Raw genomic sequence first — 20,327 nt, forward strand, 5'->3', positions numbered from 1 at the left:
CACCAGCTCGTCTTATTGCAGCGGTGAACTGCTGTGAGCGCAGCGATCGCAGTAAATGGCCCCTTTAGCTGAAGATGGCCTCTAAATTTAGCAGCAGTGCTGTCTGTAATTGTGCTTAGCCAAGCATAATTTGGCATTTTGGCTTTAATTACCATCTCCCTCCGGGTGGAGAGCAGAGAGACCCGAATATGATGAATGGGGCGTCTTAATACTGTGACGGCGCGCTCACACACCATCATCCAGCTCCACATTCAGACGTCAGATGCTGTATCCACTGTAAGCGCTGAACTAGTAACGAGTGACTGTGAGGATGAATGTCAGTAACTCATCACAAACTAGATCTACACCTTTTTCATTTTTTTTTTTTTATCAAATGTGAGTCGTGCCGGTGGAAGAACTCTCTAGCACAATGCCAGATTCGAGTTTGTGTTTGTTAAGCCGTTGCTAAAGTCGGTTGTTGGCTCACCTTTTAGTGCTTAATCCTGTTCTGTATGAGCTTCTTTCTTCTGCTGAACACAAAAGAAGATATTTTGGAAGATAAAATGGTTAAGCTAACCGTTTTTGGACCCCATTGACTTTAATGGTTTGTAAAAAAGTACTGGAAGTCAATGGGGTCCATCAACTGTTTGGTTTCGGACATTTTTCTAAATATCTTCTTTTGTGTTCAGAAGAAGAAAGAAATTCATACAGGTTTGGAACAAATTGAGGGTGAGTAAATGATGACAGAATTTTCATTTCTGGGTGAATTATACCTTTAATGACGTACGACGAGAGATATGAGAAACATTACGAAAAAAACAAGTCATATGCTGAAAATAAGACCAAAATATCACAACCCGCATCTGCTCACTTCTAATAACTCTGTAAACTCGATCGCTTTATGAGCCAAGCTTGAAGTTTTTTGGCTTTTAGTATGTATATGTTAGCCTTACTGTTATCTATAAGCTGTTGTGCTCCAAAACAATGACAAAATTCGCATTTTAGAAGATATAAGCATTATGTCTTTTTTTAATTATTATAAAACGTACAGACTCTCACTTCCGCCAATATGAATCAATGATTTTGATGACATCACTCTACACTTTAGCTTCTCATCGTATTTTCTATCCAATCAAATGCTCTCTAGAATCTGAAGCTCCGCCCCCTACAATGTAAAGAGACGCTGAAATTGGTCACTTGTTCACACATTTACTGTTTTATACATGGCACATTTTCTAAATGGCACTATATAGGGTATAGGGAACGATTCAGACAGTGTAAATATGCTTTCCATTGGGGCGAATAAAGTCTGGTTTCACGTTAGTGTCACGCAAACCGCCGCAGATCCAGAGACAGGACACAGAGTGGATCATGTGATCAAGTCGCGAATACCAGAAAACGTATCAGATCTATTCAGTTCTGCACAGAATGCTGTATTTTAAAGCGATATGGAGGAGATTAGGAGGAGAAACGGTTAGAGATTAGGAGGAAACTGTGGCTTTATCGAGCTCAACAGCTCTGGCCGATATATGTGACCCTGGATCACGTCACCAGTCTCGAGTCGCACGGGTTTATCTGTGGCAATAGCCAACAATACACTGTATGGGTCAAAATTATCAATTTTTCTTTTATGCCAAAAATCATTAGGATATTAAGTAAAGATCATGTTCCATGAAGAAATTTAGTAAATTTCCTACCGTAAATATATAAAACATGTATTTTTGTGAGTGAATGCAGCACAATCGTGAACATAAATGAACAACTTTAAAGGAGATTTTCTCAATGTTTCGATTTTTTTGCACCCTCAGATTCCAGATTTTCAATAGTTGTATCTCGACCAAATATTGTCCTATCCTAACAAACCATACATCAATGGAAAGCTTATTTATTCAGCTTTCAGATGATGTATAAATCTCAATTTAAAAAAAATTGACCCATGTGACTGGTTTTGTGGTCCAAGGTCACATATGTTCCGCTCTGTCTTCCTGTTTCAGTGGAAATTACATCAACAAATTGAATAATGCTGTGTGTTTCAAAGCACTTCAATGGGCCTTTAAACAACAAGCCCAAAAACGCTTATAACAAGTGGACATGTCAACACTGCAAGAGCTGCTCTGTGACACAGCCTGTCCAAACATAAGCAAAACACGACGCCTCCATCGACTGAGCTTTAGTTAAAACTCCTGTCGTTTTCTTCCACAGTTCGAGGTCTGACATGAAATGCATTTGGGATTAAACGTGTATCTGTCTGCAAGTCTCAAAGCCTCGCTGAAACTTGCTGCATCATTATGTCTTGTTCGTCTGTCTCAGTAATTATCGAGTATGAAAGCATGCAGCGAGTGACAGAAAGGTCATCCTGAGAAAGTTTGCGGCTGGAATTTGTCTCCAGCTCATTTACAATAGAAACGTGTGATGAATCGCTGTAGTCGCAGCTCAGTGCTGAAGGACTGCACTAATAAAAACACAGTCAATTACATGCTTTATTCAGAGGCTTTCTGCCTATTCTTTGTCTGTACATGTATGTATTTGAATGTGTATGTATCATTATTGCCAGACGATACAAACAATTTTGTAACTTTTTTTTTAGGAAAAAATACAGTCATACTAAACATTATTCAGACACCAGATATAATTACTAGTGTGTGCAGGACACTATAGTTCATTTATGCTAGTGAGGATAACTAAATAAAGTAAACTATGACATATTATACCCAAAAATTCTTCATACAGTGGACTAATGTATACAAATTTGTTACCAAATATTATTCAGACACTTTGACCTGATCATGTTTTGCTGAAGTGTGTTTTCTTTAATTGCTAATGCTCTTTTTACACACAGACTGAACAAAATGAAGCATTGCTTGGTGATTGGTTGAGCTAAACTGGTATTATCTAATTGTGTAGTTAAATTTAACAGCTGACAGATATTCAACATAATTCATGTGTGAGAGTCTAACAGAAGGACAGACAAAATCAGTCAAATATCAACTGAGTTCTGCTCATATTTTATCACCATTTTCTAAACTATAGTGAATAAACTGAGATAATGTGAGAAATGTTGAAGGTGTCTGAATACATTTTGGTTTGACTATATGTTTAAACCACACAAAACACCTCAGCAATTGCCTAGACAGTCCTAAATGTGACCCAAACATGTCTTAAATTCAGGTGTGACGTTAAACTCAAGCTGTGTGTGTGTGTGTGTGTGTGTCCACAGGCAGCAAATCCAGGCTGTTCCCTGGAGGATTTTGTGCGCTGGTATTCCCCGAGAGATTACGTGGAGGAGGAGGTGAGCGATGAGACGGGCCAGACGGTCATTCGGGGCGACCTAAGCGCCCGCATGAAGATCCCGGGCAACATGTGGGTTGAGGCCTGGGAAACGGCCAAAGCCACTCCAGCACGCCGACAGAAGAGGCTGTTTGATGACACCAAAGAGGCTGAGAAGGTCAGAACCTCGAGTCAAGTCAAGTCACCTTCATTTATATAGCGCTTTCAACAGGGTTCCCACTTGAAATCCTTGAAAGGTTGTGAAGAAAAAAATAACAATTCAAGGCCTGGAAAGTTTTTGCAAATACACATATATATATATATAATTTATTTTATGAAATTAAAAAATTCCATATTATATCCTCCGGTCCGCTAATGTGTTATTTCGCCAACACTTCGTGGCCTATGCACACTAGCTTGCTTGATTTGCGTTAGTTAGGTTTATTTACGCGTTACGTTAAATGTTTCCCGCGTGAGGTACTTTGTGTTGTACGTTGCCATGACGTTCACACTCGCACAAAACTACTATGATGGAACCTCAACGTTTGTTGTTGGACACAACAAATGTGTTCCCACATTAAGTCCTTGAATTTGAGGGTATTGGACCTGGAAAGTCCTTGAAAGGTCCTTGAATTTGAAGTTAACCGAGGTGTGTGAACCCTGTTTTAACAATATAGATTGTTTCAAAGCAGCTTTACAGTGATAGTAGGAAATTAAAGTAGCAGAGATTGTTTAGGCTTTACATCAGCTCTAGAATAAAGTTATTGTCCAGCTAAAGGTAGTTTTGATTGATTCACTTCCGTTGCAAAGATGATTAGTTATTAATTTAGGGGCCGCTAACACGACACCGTTCTAACAGAAAACCCTTAATGCGCTCCGACCGCTCATTCGCACAACAACAGTGTCTGAGGCTCGAGGACGCCAACCTTGAAATAGATTCCAAGGTGCAAGTGTTAAATTTGTTTTAAAAATGTTATCATTTCTGCGTCTGAGTCCAGGTTCACATGGTCTCGGTCCAGGAACATTATGAGCTTGATCTGCTTTTGTTGTGTGTGTGTGTTGGATTAATATGACACGTTCGTTTCAAGCTTTTTGCGAGAAACCTAATCATTCTCTGTCATTCTTTCACCCTCAAGAAGACATAACATGCATAACAACAAATAAAACAAAAAATAAGAGCAACATAGCTAAGAGTTACCATAAAACGGGAGAACCAAAACAGAAATCAGAACTCAGATATAAATTAAGAAAAAACAACCGAAGAAAAGAATCAATATGCTAAAGAGAACAGGCAGGTTTTTAAAAAAGACTTGAAAGCTATAAAAACACACTCGCCCGTCAGCGTGTCCCATGCAATCTTCAAACCAGCCAATCAGACGGCAGTTGTGCTGGAAGTGGGTTAAAATGCAAGGTGTTGTCACGGGACTCTGCTTGGAAAGTTGAAAGGGAGTTCAGGAGAACGCTGGCATCCGTGAAGGTCGCGTCTCTTTCTGTCCTTCAACCGTCTGTCGAGCCCTTGTGGGGAAGCTGCAGGATTTACACTGAATTCATTTGCTGATTTAATTTCCTCTACTGTGTTTTGCTCCAGTAATGTGTCCTGGCCAATGACAGTCGTGCATGTTTTCTGCGGTGTGTGTAGGACGGCCTGAAGGCAAGCGTCTCACAAGGGCAGCGGTGCAGTGCTAAAACACACACACACACACACACACACACACACTGAGGCTGTAAAGGCTAAACCTTCCCAATTGCATCAGTAATGCTTACATTTAAATGTATAATCAGAAGCGTCGTTAAAAACAATTTAACGATTAAATTGCTTTAAATTACATTTAAAATGAGAAACATTACATTCAAATAATTTAACAAATTAATTGCTTAAAGCTGCATTCCGTAACTTTTTTGGGTTAAAAATTATCCAAAATAAATGTTTGAGCAAGTACATAACCAGCCAGTGTTCAACACTCTCTGCTTGCCGTAACTTCATATAATTAAACTTATCAATTTGATGGCGGATCCAGAAAGGTTCAAACGACGATCACCCGTCGTAAAATGCAAAAGACTTCGGACTTCGGAGTGGCTACAGAAAAAATGAGACTGGAAAGTTTCGGAGGCAGTGTGTAAACATGATTGACACAATGTGAGGTCGTATTTATTTTTTAACGTGCGAAAATTTCGGACTCAATGTGTAAGGACCTTAACTCTACAAGCAGTTTATGGTGTGTTAGTTATCATTGGTACTGGACATTATAATTGGCTATCTGAATGAGAAAATATTTGCATAAACACAGACTGTCTTATGTAAACGTGTGTGTGTGTGTGTGTGTGTGTGTAGGTGCTGCACTACCTCTCGGTGCAGAAAGCGTCTGATCTGACGAGGCATCTGCTGCCCTGTGTCCTACACGCTGCTCTTCTCAAAATCAAGGAGGAAGGTTTGTGTGAAACCACTACAGCTGCACAATTTCTATAGTGTCTCTGATGTCCCTAAACATAAGGTGAATGTTCTTCCAGAGTCGACCGAAGACATCCCGTCCGTGCGCAAGGCACTCCAGCATCTCACGTCTCACGCCAGTAAACTTCTGCGTCACCCAAGTCCCGACTTCAAAAAACTGGAGGTGAGGGTCACGCCACGCTATCAGACACAGTAGCTGTGTCCCAAATGACAAATGACAATACACTTTGCACTTATACACTATACACTATGCACTATGTTCTTATGCACTATGCACTTATACACTATGCACTTATGCATTATGTACTTATGCACTATGTACTTATGCACTAATGCACTATGCACTTATACACTATGCACTTATGCACTATGTACTTACGCACTATGTTCTTATGCACTAATGCACTTATGCACTTATACACTATGTACTTATGCACTATGTACTTATGCACTAATGCACTATGCACTTATACACTATGCACTTATGCACTATGTACTTATGCACTATGTTCTTATGCACTAATGCACTATGCACTTATACACTATGCACTTATGCACTATGTACTTATGCACTATGTTCTTATGCACTAATGCACTATGCACTTATACACTTATGCACTATGCACTTATACACTATGTACTTATGCACTATGTACTTATGCACTATGCACTTATGCACTATGCACTTATGCACTACGCACTTATACACTATGCACTATGTACTTATGCACTTATACACTTATACACTATGCACTTATGCACTATGTTCTTATGCACTATGTTCTTATGCACTTATGCACTAATGCACTATGCACTTATACACTATGCACTTATACACTATGTACTTAGTGCATAAGTACATAGTGTATAAGTGCGTAAGTACATAGTGTATAAGTGCATAGTGCATAAGTGCTTAGTGTATAAGTGCATAGTGCATAAGTGCATAGTGCATAAGTGCATAGTGTATAAGTGCATAGTGCATAAGTACATAGTGCATAAGTACATAGTGTATAAGTGCATATGTACTTATTAACTATGCACTTATGCACTATGTACTTATGCACTTATACACTTATACACTAAAACACTAATATACTATGCACTTATACACTATGCACTTATGCACTATGCACTTATGCAACCGTTTTTTCGGTTAAATAAGTGCATCATCCAGGTACTTAAAGTGCACTTTTTCTTTATAGAATTTACTGAGAACGCACTACTCGCACTATTTATACTACAAAATGGCATAGAATAGTGCACAAGTACGCGATTTGGGACGCACCTAGTGTAATCACCATGTGAAAATCTCAGAGTAAAACTGGGAGTTGTGAAAAATATGATACACCAGTGTTTTGCCAGACGAGAAGTTTACCCATGTATCATCTTTTTACTCTTTTAATTCCTTTTATAACTGTTTTAATTTTCCTTGCTTTTATTTTGTGATTATATTAATTCCTTTCTATGTAAAGCACTTTGAATTACTTTACTTTTAACTTTATTTTATTAATAAAGCACTTTACAACCGCACCTGCAGACCAAAGTGCTGTACAATCAGCAGCATAAAAACAAACATCACATAAAAACAACATGTGTATGATTACCATATTGTTACCATATTGGAATTACCATAGTGTATGAAATGTGCTATATAAATAAACTTGCTTTGGCTTGCCTATCAGGCCGCTTCTACACTCGCATTGTGAACGTGTGTCTGCTCTGTGTTGTCAGGAGGTTATTAATCAGATGAGCGCGGTGGAGGCTGTCGTTGCAATCGCACGCTCGCTCAAGGCCAAGTTTGGCATCACTAAAGGAGAGCGGGAGGAAGATGGTGACGAGCTGGAGAGGTAAAGTCTGTTTAGTTTCACCATACTGATGCTCAGACAATGCAAATCACTTGTACAGATGCACAATATTATCAACATGTCATCGGAATCAGCTAAAAATGGCATAAAGATCATTTATCGGCATCAGCCCCATATCTGCCGATATGCCTTGCAGATGTGAAAAAAGGAAACACACTGATGGTGTAAAAGCAGTTTCTAATTTTTGTTCAGAAAACCTGCCTCTGTTTATGACTCCACCCTCCTGGTTGATATAGCTCCGCCCCTTTACTCAACATGACTCCACCCTCCTGGTTGATATAGGCCCGCCCCCTTATTCAACATGACTCCACCCTCCTGGTTGATATAGCTCCGCCCCTTTACTCAACATGACTCCACCCTCCTGGTTGATATAGCCCCGCCCCCTTACTCGACATGACTCCACCCTCCTGGTTGATATAGCAATCTCTCATTTACTTGTGTTACTCCAAACCGGTATGACTTTCTATCTTCTATAAGAAGATATTTTGAGAAATGTTCTTTCTTTCATGTTCGATAGAAAGTAAGTCATACAGGTTTGTAACAGTGAATGAGAAGTGTCGAGCAGGAGGGCGGAGCCAGATAAAGAAGGAGGGAGGAGTCACGCTGATCAAGAGGAGCGGAGCCAAATTGAGGGGGGGGCGGTATATCGAGCAGGAGGGGCGAAGCCGTGTCAAGTAAGAGGGGTGGAACTGTATCGAGTGTGAGGGGTGGAGCCATATCTGCCAGGAGGGTGGAGTTATGTTGAGCAAGTTGGGTGGAGCTGTATTGAGGGGGCGGAGCTATATAGAGCAGGAGGGTGGAGTCATGTTGAGCCGGAGGGGCAGAGCCGTGTCAAATGTGAGAGGCGGAGCGATATCAAGTAGAAGGGTGGAGTCATGTTGAGCAAGATTGGTGAAGCTATATTGAGGTGGGTGGAGCTATATCAAGCAGGAGTTTGGAGTCTTGTTGAGTGGGGGGGCAGAGCTATATCGAGCAGGAGGGTGGAGACTTGTTGAGTGGGGGGGCAGAGCTATATCGAGCAGGAGGGTGGAGTCTTGTTGAGCAAGATTGGTGGAGCTATATTGAGGTGGGCGGAGCTATATCGAGCACTAGAGTTGAGTCTTGTTGAGCAGAAGGTGCAGAGTAATGTCATGCTGAAGCGGGCGGAGCCGTATCATTCAATAGGGGCGGAGTGGTGTTGCGCAGGAGGGGCGGAGCTTGTGCTGTCAGTCTGACAGGGGCATGTCAGCTGAGTCTCCTGGCACTCGTTAGTTCCCAGGGGCCGCTCGGGGCCACAGCAGGCCGGTCCAAGACAGACACACCGGCCTCATTAAGATGAGACCCGGAGCTGCCCGCAGGAACAAAGACAGTTCAGTGCAGGTGTGTGTGTGTGTGTGATTGTGTTGAACAGGCTGAATTCACACACACACACACACATATATATACACAGACAGACAGAGGCGTAGTTGTTCTTCTCTGTATTATGGCATCATTTCTCAGGCGACTATGAACATGATAAATATTCCTCTTCCTTCCTTCATCTAAACACTCTGGCATCCTCTACCTGTACTGTACAGTCACTGTCTCACATTATACCATTATTCCTGTCTGTCTCTCAGGTTTGTGAGCTGTTTGCTGGAGGAGCCTGAGGTGTGTGTGGTCGGTGCAGGTCGAGGTCCTGCTGGAAGCATCATACATAAGCTCTTCGTCAGTTCTCAGCGGGTAAACACACACACACACACACACGCCCGATCAAGGGTTTTATGTTTTATCATAATCATGGACTGGATTCTCTCTTCTCAGAAACATTGGGCCAAAATCGAACGAAATGAGTCAGAAAATACTGGATATCAGCTCTAATCTAATATTGTGCAATGTGCATCTGTGCTTGCTTTTGATAAAAGCATCTGCCAAATGCTTTAAATGTGAATGTATAATTCTGTTCTTGAGGTTACTAATGTTAGTAACACTTTGCAATAAGGTCCCATTAGTTAATGCATTAACTAACATTAACAATAAATTTGTTAGTGTTTTTTAATGTTAGTTTATAAAAATACAACTCTTAGGTCATTAAATAAAATAAACAGACACAACTTGAATGTTGAAATTAACATTAAGATTAATAAATGCTTTTTTCATTACCGGTATTAGTTTATGTTAATTAATGTAGTTAACAAATGTAAACTTATAGTAAAGTGTTACCGAGACGTCGGCTGTCGGAGTAAAATTAAAGGGACGGTTCGGAGTAATTTCAACCTAGGGTCCTTTGCACCATGACCTCGAGCCAAACACCCCCCAGAAGCTTTTTTAAAGCCCTTAAAAGTCCTTTGCAAAACTCACAAGTGTAAAGGAAAAGCTAGTGAATTTAACACTCCATAGAAATTGATTTTTTTTTAAGTGTTAACAACTTAGTGTTAACTAATAATTGTTATAAACTGGTGCTACCAACAAAATATTAGTGCATTCCTGGAACTGGGCATCGTTACACTACATCCTTATGATCGCTTTCTGCAGGACTTTTACGTGCTTTTCCCAAACCACTGAAGTGACGTCGACGTGCGGGTTAGCGGTAGCATTAGCCGTCAGGCAAGTGTTATTTAAATAAACTCCTGATGTACTTACAAACTTTCCAATGCCTCGTTTTATGAGTGCAGAACCTATTTGTACGACTGTAGAAGTTTGGTACCATTCTGGGCATTATTAGTGCGGTAATTTAAAAAAAGGCTTCTGGGGGGTGTTTGGCTCAATGGTGCAAAGGACCCTAGGTTGAAATTACTCTGAACCGTCCCTTTAATAATTGTACGAACGCTTCATATCTGTGAGACGGAGCCGGACTCGTTCACATCATAAGGTCTCAAAGCGACTTTAACAGCAAGAAGAGCCAAGGGTTTAAAAAATACATTTAAAAATCTGTTTTTCTGTTTGTCATAATTAGCTAAATTAATGAAACGCAGCAGATGTCTTAGTTTCATTTAGAGCTTTAATGTGACACAGAGGTAATTAAACACGCCGGGCGAGTGATTTGTTTAAAAAAAGATTATTATAGAGAGTGCCGGTTAAACAGCGTGTTTGATGAACGGCTCTAAAGTCTGTCCTCGCATTAGTCTTGTGTTTGTGTTAGTAGTGGTTTAGTTAGTGCCACTAGTACCGGTCACTCATCAGTGTGCTAACTGTTAGCTGGTCAATCTCACAAAGAGATTTATGCCGTGAAAGTGGTTGATTTCAGTTGATTTCATGGTAACACTTTACAATAAGGTTCATTAGTTAACATTAGTTAACTACCTTAGTTAACATGAACTAAGAATGAACAATACTTCTACAGGATTTATTAATCTTAGTTAATATTAATTTCATCATTTACTAATACGGTTGTATTTGTTAACATTAGTTAATGCGCTGTGAACTAACATGAACAAACAATGAATAGCTGTATTTTTATTAACTAACATTAATAAAGACTAATAAGTAACAAATGTATTGCTCATTGTTAGTTCATGTTAGTAAATACATTTACTAATGTTAACCTTTTTGTGAAGTGTTACCGATTTCACTGTAAAATCTGACCTGTAAATCAATTAAAGCGGCATTTTTTGAGATTTTTTTTTAATGCAAAATATAATGCGTTCATTTTTCTTTCGATTTTGAGGCGTTTCCATGAGATTCACCTGAAGCCTCAGAGAGAGACATTCATTTCCCCCCGTTAGTTCTTAATATTAGTCACTTCCATTTGTGTCATCGTCATTCCCAGGATGCAGTTGTGCCTAATGGTCCCAGTGTAAATTGTAATTCTCAGCTACTTAAAGTTAAACAGGCCGAAAATGCGATATGAGCGTTGAAATGTCAGCGGTGTGGTTCTCGAGGTGAGCTTCAGACGTCTGTGCTCACAAGTTTTCTTTTAAGTGAGAAATGTTTGAAATTGAGTTTGTTTGCCTGAAACTCTCGCTCAGTTAGCCCCCCCTCTTCTCTGTCTGTGTGTGTGTGTGTGTATGTGTGTGTGAGGACTAAATTATAGCCTGTGTGTTGCCAGGCTGCAAATAGAAAGGCAATAATTATCCCAAGCATCCCCATGTAAATCATGTGAAATCAGGGATTCAAATGAGGTGAGATTTCCTGGAAGAAAGAGAAATGAGAGAGAGAGAGAGAGAGAGAGAGACGGACCTCACAGAGGAGGAGAGACTTTGTTGCATGTGTTTATGGATATGTGCATGCACTGATTGCTCTGATTTATCATGTTTTGGATGTTTCCAGTGTGTCACCAATGAACAGAGAATGTGGTGCCGTGACCCGGACTCATCCAAAGCATTACTGCACCAACGACCAATCAGATTCTATAATAATATTTGATTTCTTTTTATAGGAATAACATTCTGAAGGAACGTTATATTGATGTTTATACTCATGTTTAGACCATTTTGTACGGAGATGAATCTTGTCGTCGGATTTCAACCCAAAATCAAAAGAAAAGACATTGTATTTCGCTTAAAGATAATCAAGCGTATAGAACCATTACGTTTTTTGTAGCATTTATTGTCATGACAACTAACCACATTCCCCCACTCTCGCATTATTTTTAATGATGATTCTCATTACTGTAATACAATCATTTGTCAATTAAAGGCAGAACAACAGCAGTCACTGTGATAATGTATAATTTGGACATTTAATTGTGCTTAATTGTCATTAAAATATTGCTACCAATAATCGTAATGGTTTTAAAAATTGATGCAAATTCAATTTTCTCCTTTTGATTTTTTGCTTGAAATACGACCTGCACGTGTTGAGTGGTTTGGTGAGATTCACCGTTGCACGTTACAGCATGGACTGAACTTTTAAAAGTGCTCTTATTTGGCCTTGTATTTTGTGTTGTTCTTTTTCTTCATCTTTTTTGTTTGTTTGTTTGTTCTCTCCTAACACCGCTTGTCTGTCACTCTTGTCAAGTTGGCCGACTCCAGTGACGAGGTAAAATCAGCAACATCTGACACTATACGATTCCCCACCATTCACTGCAACAACAAAAAAAACAATAATGTTCTTCCTCAGTATTTTTGTCTTGTTTTCCAGGGCAAACATTCTCAAATCAAGATACATTTACTGAAAAAGCGAAATGAGTTTTTGATGAAAACAAGAAACAACATCTGCCATTGGGGTCTAAAAAATGATCTAAATTTAAAAGGAAAACAAGATTATTTTTCTGACCCCATTTGCATTCTTGTTTTCAGCATAATCTCACCTTATTTGGACAGATTTCAGATATCAACTTAATATCTTCAGTCATTTTGCTTCGCAAGTAAATGTTTAGATATTTGTACTGGAAAACAGGACAGAAATACTAAACAAGAAAAACATTTGATTGCAGTGTTTCAGACAGATGTTGATGTCAGTGAGGAACACAATCTGCAGAATCTGAACGTCTGTCACTAATCGCTGCTTTTTGATTTTTTTTATCCTCTCTTTGATTCGTTCACATTCTGTGCGCATTCAGGGCTTCCTGATGGACGTGGAGGTTTGTTTATAGACGCGTCTCAGTGCTATAGAGATAGTTAGTGATGTTCTTCGTGTGTAGTGCAGTCATTTTAGTGCACATGCTTTAGCTCATGCCTCGTTGTGTGATTAAACAAAAAACATCCCTGTAGTATTTGTGTTACTGTCATCATGGGATTTTCTGTGCAGATGGACGTCACATCATAGGTCGATCTGAATCCAGAATGTGCATTTTCTCAGCGTTCAGTCCCTGAGATGTGAACAGACATTTGCTAATTTGCAATCAGCTTTGCAATTAGTGAAATGTGTTCCTGTACGGGGGAAAAAAAATAGATTGTGTCAATTTGCTTCACTCCTGCAGTCTCAAAACGCTCATTTAAGTCTCACTGAGAGCATTTGTTGAGAAGCGTCTTTGCTTTGTTGCTCTTTGACACTCAAATAGGTTTATGTAATGTTGTCAGCTTAGCTTATTATAAAAACGTTACCTTTATGCATATGGCATTAGCACTTTATGCAGTTCAGATTTAGCCACGTCCACACTAAAGATTTAGGAGTGACACCGAATTAAAATTTGAGAGTGAATCCCCTTGTTGATTGACAGAGTGGGAACCACATCAACCTTCTGGCATCTTGTTTGTTTGGTAATATTGGTTAATAATACAGTGACCAAAGACTCGTTGGCCTGGTTTCCCAGACAAGGCTTTGATTAAACCAGGATTAGGCCTTCGTTTAATTAGGGCATTCATGTAAACATTACTGGTGTGCATCTTGAGACAAAACAATGGCACTGATGTATTTTAAGATCTGTCAGTGCAAGTTGCTTTCAGTTTAAAAAAAAAAAGTTTAGTCTGGGGCTAGCGTAAACCTCGTCTGAAACCGGCTAGTCATGTTCTGCAATTTTAACTTTAAGTCGTGTTTTGTTTCTGCTTCTCAGAGGAAGTGCATGTCCACTTCTTATAAGCGTTTTTGAGCTTGTTGCGTGATCTTGGCTCGTAAAGCGATCCAGTTTATGGAGCAAGTAAAATAGGAACGTGCGATATTTTGGACTTGTTTTAAATATAAAGCTTTTGGATTTATCTTAGTTTATTGTGAGGTCGTTCTTGTTTTTTCTAGCAAGATCTTGCAACACGAATGAGTCAAGACTCTTTCCCTGTGACTTTCTTGCACTGCACACGCATTTAATTACGTAATTAACTACTAGTTCGGTTTCGTTCACACAGAAGATTTAGGGTCCTATCATACAGTGCAGTGCAGTACCAGACGCGACGCAAGTGTTTTTTGCTAGTTTCAGCCCGACGCAGTTTTCATTTTCACGTCCTGCGCCACGTTGTTTAAATAGCAAATGCATTTGTGCGCCCGTGGGCTGCTGGTCTGAAAACGAGGAGTGTGTTCTGGCGCATTGTTGGAGCATTGCTATTTTGAGGCAACTGAAATAGACTGCACTATTGACCAACAAAAACCTGGTCTAAAGTCAGTTTTAGAATATTATAAAATATATATTTTATTCAACATTTTTTGAAAATATTTAGCGTGTTAGTAATGTGCACCTATAGGCGGGTCCACAACACTTTGTCCTGTAGATGGTCTCGCTTTAACCAAGCGCACGAGCAGATCCGTTTGCTCGCTAGAGAAGCGTTAAGTTTTTCCGTTTGCAAATTCCGTCATGTAAATAGCGAATCCGCCATGACGCGAGCGCAACTGGCTTTTAAAGGGAATGGGAGGGAGACTCTGATTGGTTTATTGCACGTTATGCCCGAAACACACCCATTACTCATCAAGAGAATATGGACAAAACACACCCATTACTCATTAAGAGAATAGAGACGACCCTTTTAGACCATGCACCGGGAGCACCGACCATTTTTCCCATCATTAAACTAGCAAAAGTTGATTCGGACACTCCCTAAGTGCACTTTAGTGCACTCCCGGACACTCCCTAAGTGCACCATGCGTTTAGATCGTTAAAATAGGGCCCTCAATGTTGATTCAGTTCAGTTGAATAACAGTGTCGATCTTGCACAATCAAATCAATTATAAAACAATAAAAACAAAGAATGCAAAAAGTGCTGCACGGGGTGTAACTTCAGTATCTCGGTGCTCTCTGGGTGTAGGGATGATTCCACTCACAAGAAAAAACAATCCAAGGCACTTGAATAATTAGTTTTAGAAAAATATAAAGTTGTAAATGCCTCATTCATTCATAAAAAGCCTTTATTTTTCATGGCTTAGACTTTAAAAACAGGTGACAATCAATTAGTCACAACAACGATCACCTGGTCATGTGGCACAGGACAAACAGAAGAGACAAAGTTCAAGAAAATATGTTTTTTCTTACAATTATAAAACAAATTCGATTCAGGTATAAAGCAGATCTGTTTTCAGAAAAAGAACCTTTATGAAAAAGCCTGATGTGTTTTGTGCGCTGATGTGTTCAGGCTGCCCTGTTGGCTCCGATGGAGGAAGAAACGGGGCGTTTGGGAGGAACGGATGACAGGAAAGCGGTTCCGGATTTTCCGCCCCCCGCTGGACGGGAGATCCTCCTTCGGACCTGCGTCCCTCGGCCCGCGCCGTTCTCCAAAGCCCTGCCCCAGCGCCTCTTCTGCGTGCTCATGCGGGACGAGTTCAGGCTCGCCGGGGCCTTTTCATCCGACACCTCGTTCTTCTGAGCGCATCCGTCGTGTGCGGGACGGGCTGGTTAAATGGGACGCAGCTTTAGTGATATCAGCGAATGGTAATGGTGTCTCCTGCTGTTCTTACAGAGTTGAAACTTTGCACATGTAATCACGGGAAACAGCTGTTTCTGGATCGGCCCTCAAGGCAACTGCTCTTCTGAGGGTCTCATCACCTTCGCTTGGATGTTAAAATGGTTTTATATCTGGTGGGTTTTCACACATGCTAATAATATCAGTTCCCCTACTGTGTGTTTGATGAGAAAAGCTTTAGATTGACTACTCAATGCTTCGCCTTAGGAAACATCATCAGAACACACACACACACACACACGTTACTCACTGACTAGTAGTAGTAAATAAAAAAAAGCTGAGATCATGTAGCATTTAGCATCATTGTATCGGTTTGTCTCGGATCACGTCGAGTGCGTTCAGACGTTTATGTATTGATTCGCTCTTGTGCTTCTGCTTTTTCCTTCGTCAGAACGTCAGTCGCTTTCTGCTAATGACATTAATGTAGAAGTCTGTCTGATGATGTATTGTCAGTCTGTGATATTATCTATCTCATGCATTTGACCAGATCTAAATGTCAAACCAATATGATCATCTGCATTGTAAGACTGTCCTAATTCAGTCGCAGATTTGACTTGATGAAAATAATAAAATGTCTGAACATAATTAGGCTTTCCAGCCAAACTTGTTATTGTCGTTGTTCTCGTTTCATGATCATTGCCTCATTAGCGCTTTGTGCCGCTCGCGGTGCTTTAATTGCATTAAGGGCTTTAAATGAACGCTGACGTTAGATCGTTAATACGGGACGTTAGTTTGAGGAACTTCTGCTCCGGATCAGACGAGTGCGTCGCGATTCTGTTTCAGCTGATAAATAACTCTCTATGACGTCTTACGACCCCAGAAACTTTCACACAGAGATTGATAACGATAACAATATAATGACAACTATATCAGCGTCCACACCAACTTTGATTATTAAGTATGGATTCTGATTGGCTGTCAATGTTTTGATCATTCATCATCTGGGGAAAAAAAAAAAACGTTCTGAAAGTGATTCCAACGATATCGTTCTTCTGTGCGAAAAAAAACTGATTTTTAATTCATAGCAAGAAAGGGAACAATAACTATATCAGCGTTTGCTGGATTATGTCGTTAGGTTTATTATACGCACGCTGCTGTTTTGTCGTCTGTCGCTTTAAATGCTTGAGCTCTTTAAAACAGGATGGATTCTGATTGGCTCTCGTTCATCAGCTGGGGGGGGGGGTCGCTCAGAGGGGGCGTTTACACGACACCGTTTTCAACTGAAAACTTTTTATGTGTTTTGACTGTTCATTTACTCGACAACAGCGTTTAAGGGCCTGAAAACACAAACTTTGGAAAAAACGGGTTTCAAAAGAGCAAGTTTTTGAAAACGATACAGTTATCGTCTCCATGTTAACTACAAAAACTTGAATTTGTGAAAACGGCGATATTATGCGCATGCGTGTTCAGTCAAAGTGACATCGCCCTCTACTGGCCTGGCAGCAGAATACGCCATTTTTAATAATTTTCACGAATTCGTGTGAAAGTTTTGACAGTGCCATAAATACATTAATAATTTTGAAATATGTTCCTTCGATTAAGAGTGTTTTTAATAAATTTATATTTTGTGTTATCTGTATTGTATCACGTGATTTTTACTACTTTTATATGTGTTACGTATGCGTAATAATTTTGAAGAACAGTTGGGAAGAAGGAAGGGTTGGTGCTAGACAGACTTTTGACCGTGGAAAAGGCTAGAATTTATGTTTCTGGACCGGGAATAAGTGTATAATAGTTTTTGAGTTTGATTTCTCTTAAAATGTAACTTCACAAAGAAAAAGAAAAGCTTTACAAGACAGGTTATGGATTCACGCGTCAAATCCTTTGAGCAACACCTTTGTGGAAATGGCTAAACTGAATTTTATAAACTTTGTTACCTAGCTTTTCTAGTAGCCTTCAGTAAATTAACTTGTCTAAGAAAATTATTTATAAAACATAAATATCAGCTGACCCTGTGTTTGCTTTCTACACTGACAGACGAAGACAGGAGAGAGCAGGTATTTAAAAATAATCTACCGCCCACTGACATGGTTTTAAAGCTACTGTTATTAAAAAATGTTGGGCTTCAAATGTCTTGAAATGCACATATGTAGATCAGAGAAATCCACATTTTCTTGGGGAGGATTTAATATATTAGGATATGATTTAAAGTTCCCCTGTGTTGAAAATCCAGCTTTTAATGTTGTTTGTGTCCATGTGGTGTTTTTAATATCCTTAAAGACAAACCATGTGTAAGTTCATAAGTCGACAGCATTGCTGAGTATTTTCTCCTTAAAACTGCAGTGAACCAAAGACAGTCTCAAAAACACGCTTTGAAATCGCTGGTGTTTCTGACGTCACAAACTACCTTGTAGCCAATCAGATCAACGTGTGATCGTCAACCAGTGGATCTCTGAGCTCTCATTTGCATATTCATAAATAAGGCAAGGTTGTCAAGTTACATTCAAGCTATTTTAAGGCATAAAGAAAAAAAATGCAAGGAACATTTTTTTACAAATGTAATTTTGCAGATCAAAGATTAGTTTTAAGGGATAAAAATTATTGACCACAGATGGACTTTAATATAACTCTGATTGTGTTTGGCTGAAAGAAGAAAGTCATATACACACGATGGCTTGAGGGTGAGTATGTTTTATATATTATACTCCTGCGGTCGAACACAGATGGGCTACTATGAAGGGGCCCTTATAGTTATCATCCTTGTTGCGCACGGGCCTTTATGCATTTATCCAATGCGACTCTGCATTAAAGCTGTCATTTATTTGTCACAATAACGCACGGTGTTGTTGATCTCACGCCCTTCTGTTGTGATCAGCAGGAAAACTTTATTTTCAGCACTTTATCTTGCGCCGATTGCGCTCAGTTTTAGGCTACTCTGCGGTTGCGAGCGGGAGACAGCTTGAGATCTCGCTGGCTTTGGCACCGTGCGATCGGTGCCGTGGGAGAAGCGCTTCACAGCTTGATGATCGGTGTCTGCTGGCTGGTCCCGTAGCGTTTCCATAAACAGAGATATGGCTGTGAAACGCTTTAACACCCGGAGCTCCGCTTATCACGGTTCTTGTTGCCATGGCGACGTTCAGCACTTCCCCCGTTTCCAACCAGCTCCCCTCTTTTTTTCCCGTTTGGTGTTTGGCAACGCACACGCGTCGAGGAGGAGCGTGTGGGCGTCGGAGCGCACGCACACCCCCGCCGGTCTCTTCGGGACGACGGGCAGATTTTCACACACATGTCTGTGTGTGGAGGATGGAGGCCTTGTTATTTTGAATTCCCTTTTCGAGGGCCAACCAAACCTTGTCCAAAATCAAACGCGCGAAAAACACAAAACCCAGCTAGCAGGGAACGTTCTCAGAACTTTTGCTAACATTCCCTACAAGTTTGGTTAATGTTCTAAAGAAAACATTTGAATGTAATGTTTACCGAACATTTTAAGGATGTTTTCTCATTTTAAAAAATGTTCCTATAACGTTATATGAAAACTAAGATATAACATTTTAACTGCAACATTCAAAAGATGTTTTGGGAATGTTTCTGAAGTAACAAGTTGTACTATGATCTCAAAATATCATTGTCCCTATGTTTCATTATAACAAAAGAAAAACGTTCTCTCTGTCACGTTAGGAAAATGTTTTGAGGATATCATTGAGAGATGAGATGTTTAATGTTCTTTATAAAACGTTCTTCTAATGTTACGAGTTAACAAAATTATAACATTTTATTTGCAACATTTTGAGAATATTTTGGGAATGTTGTTAAAGTTAAAGTTTGTACAATGATCTCAAAATAACGTTGTCTTAATGTTTCATCATAACAAAAGAAGAACGTTCTTTCTGTCACATTAGGAAAATGTTTTGAGGATATCATTGAGAAATGAGATGTTTATTGTTCTTTATAAAACGTTCTTTTAATGTGACAAGTTAACTAAATTAAAACATTTTACTTGCAACATTTTGAGCATATTTTGGGAATGTTGTTAAAGTTAAAGTTTATACAATGATCTAAAAATAACATTGTCCCAATGTTTCATTATAACAAATGAAGAATGTTCTCTCTGTCACATTAGGAAAATGTTTTGAGGATATCATTGAGAGATGAGATGTTTATTGTTCTTTATAAAACGTTCTTTTAATGTGACGAGTTAACAAAATTATAACTTTTTATTTGCAACATTTTGAGAATATTTTGGGAATGTTGTTAAAGTTAATGTTTGTACAATGATCTCAAAATAACATTGTCCCAATGTTTCATGATAACAAAAGAAGAACATTCTACTTGCAACATTTTGAGCATATTTTGGGAATGTTGTTAAAGTTAAAGTTTGTACAATGATCTCAATATAACATTGTCCCAATGTTTCATGATAACAAAAGAAGAACATTCTACTTGCAACATTTTGAGCATATTTTGGGAATGTTGCTAAAGTTAAAGTTTGTACAATGATCTCAATATAACATTGTCCCAATGTTTCATGATAACAAAAGAAGAACATTCTACTTGCAACATTTTGAGCATATTTTGGGAATGTTGCTAAAGTTAAAGTTTGTACAA

General features: G+C 39.3%; 1 protein-coding gene across 3 annotated transcripts in view; it reads left to right on the forward strand.

The window, feature by feature from the left end:
* rab3gap1 (RAB3 GTPase activating protein subunit 1) overlaps window positions 1-16,367 on the forward strand; it is a 51,230-nt gene extending 34,863 nt beyond the window's left edge. The window contains exons 19-26 of one of the 3 annotated variants that reach the window (XM_084122413.1): window positions 3,197-3,424; window positions 5,579-5,675; window positions 5,755-5,858; window positions 7,427-7,542; window positions 9,159-9,261; window positions 12,478-12,498; window positions 13,022-13,042; window positions 15,456-16,367. In XM_084122413.1, the coding sequence (XP_083978539.1) occupies window positions 3,197-3,424; window positions 5,579-5,675; window positions 5,755-5,858; window positions 7,427-7,542; window positions 9,159-9,261; window positions 12,478-12,498; window positions 13,022-13,042; window positions 15,456-15,686 (921 nt within the window). In that variant the 3' untranslated portion in view covers window positions 15,687-16,367. The remainder of the gene's footprint in view (window positions 1-3,196; window positions 3,425-5,578; window positions 5,676-5,754; window positions 5,859-7,426; window positions 7,543-9,158; window positions 9,262-12,477; window positions 12,499-13,021; window positions 13,043-15,455) is intronic. The other 2 variants (XM_084122414.1, XM_084122415.1) reach the window with 2 other exon arrangements.
* The last annotated feature ends 3,960 nt before the right edge of the window (window positions 16,368-20,327 follow it).

The sequence above is a fragment of the Abramis brama genome, assembly GCF_963993115.1.
Source record: "Abramis brama genome assembly, chromosome: 8".
NCBI classification, from domain to species: Eukaryota; Metazoa; Chordata; class Actinopteri; order Cypriniformes; family Leuciscidae; genus Abramis; species Abramis brama.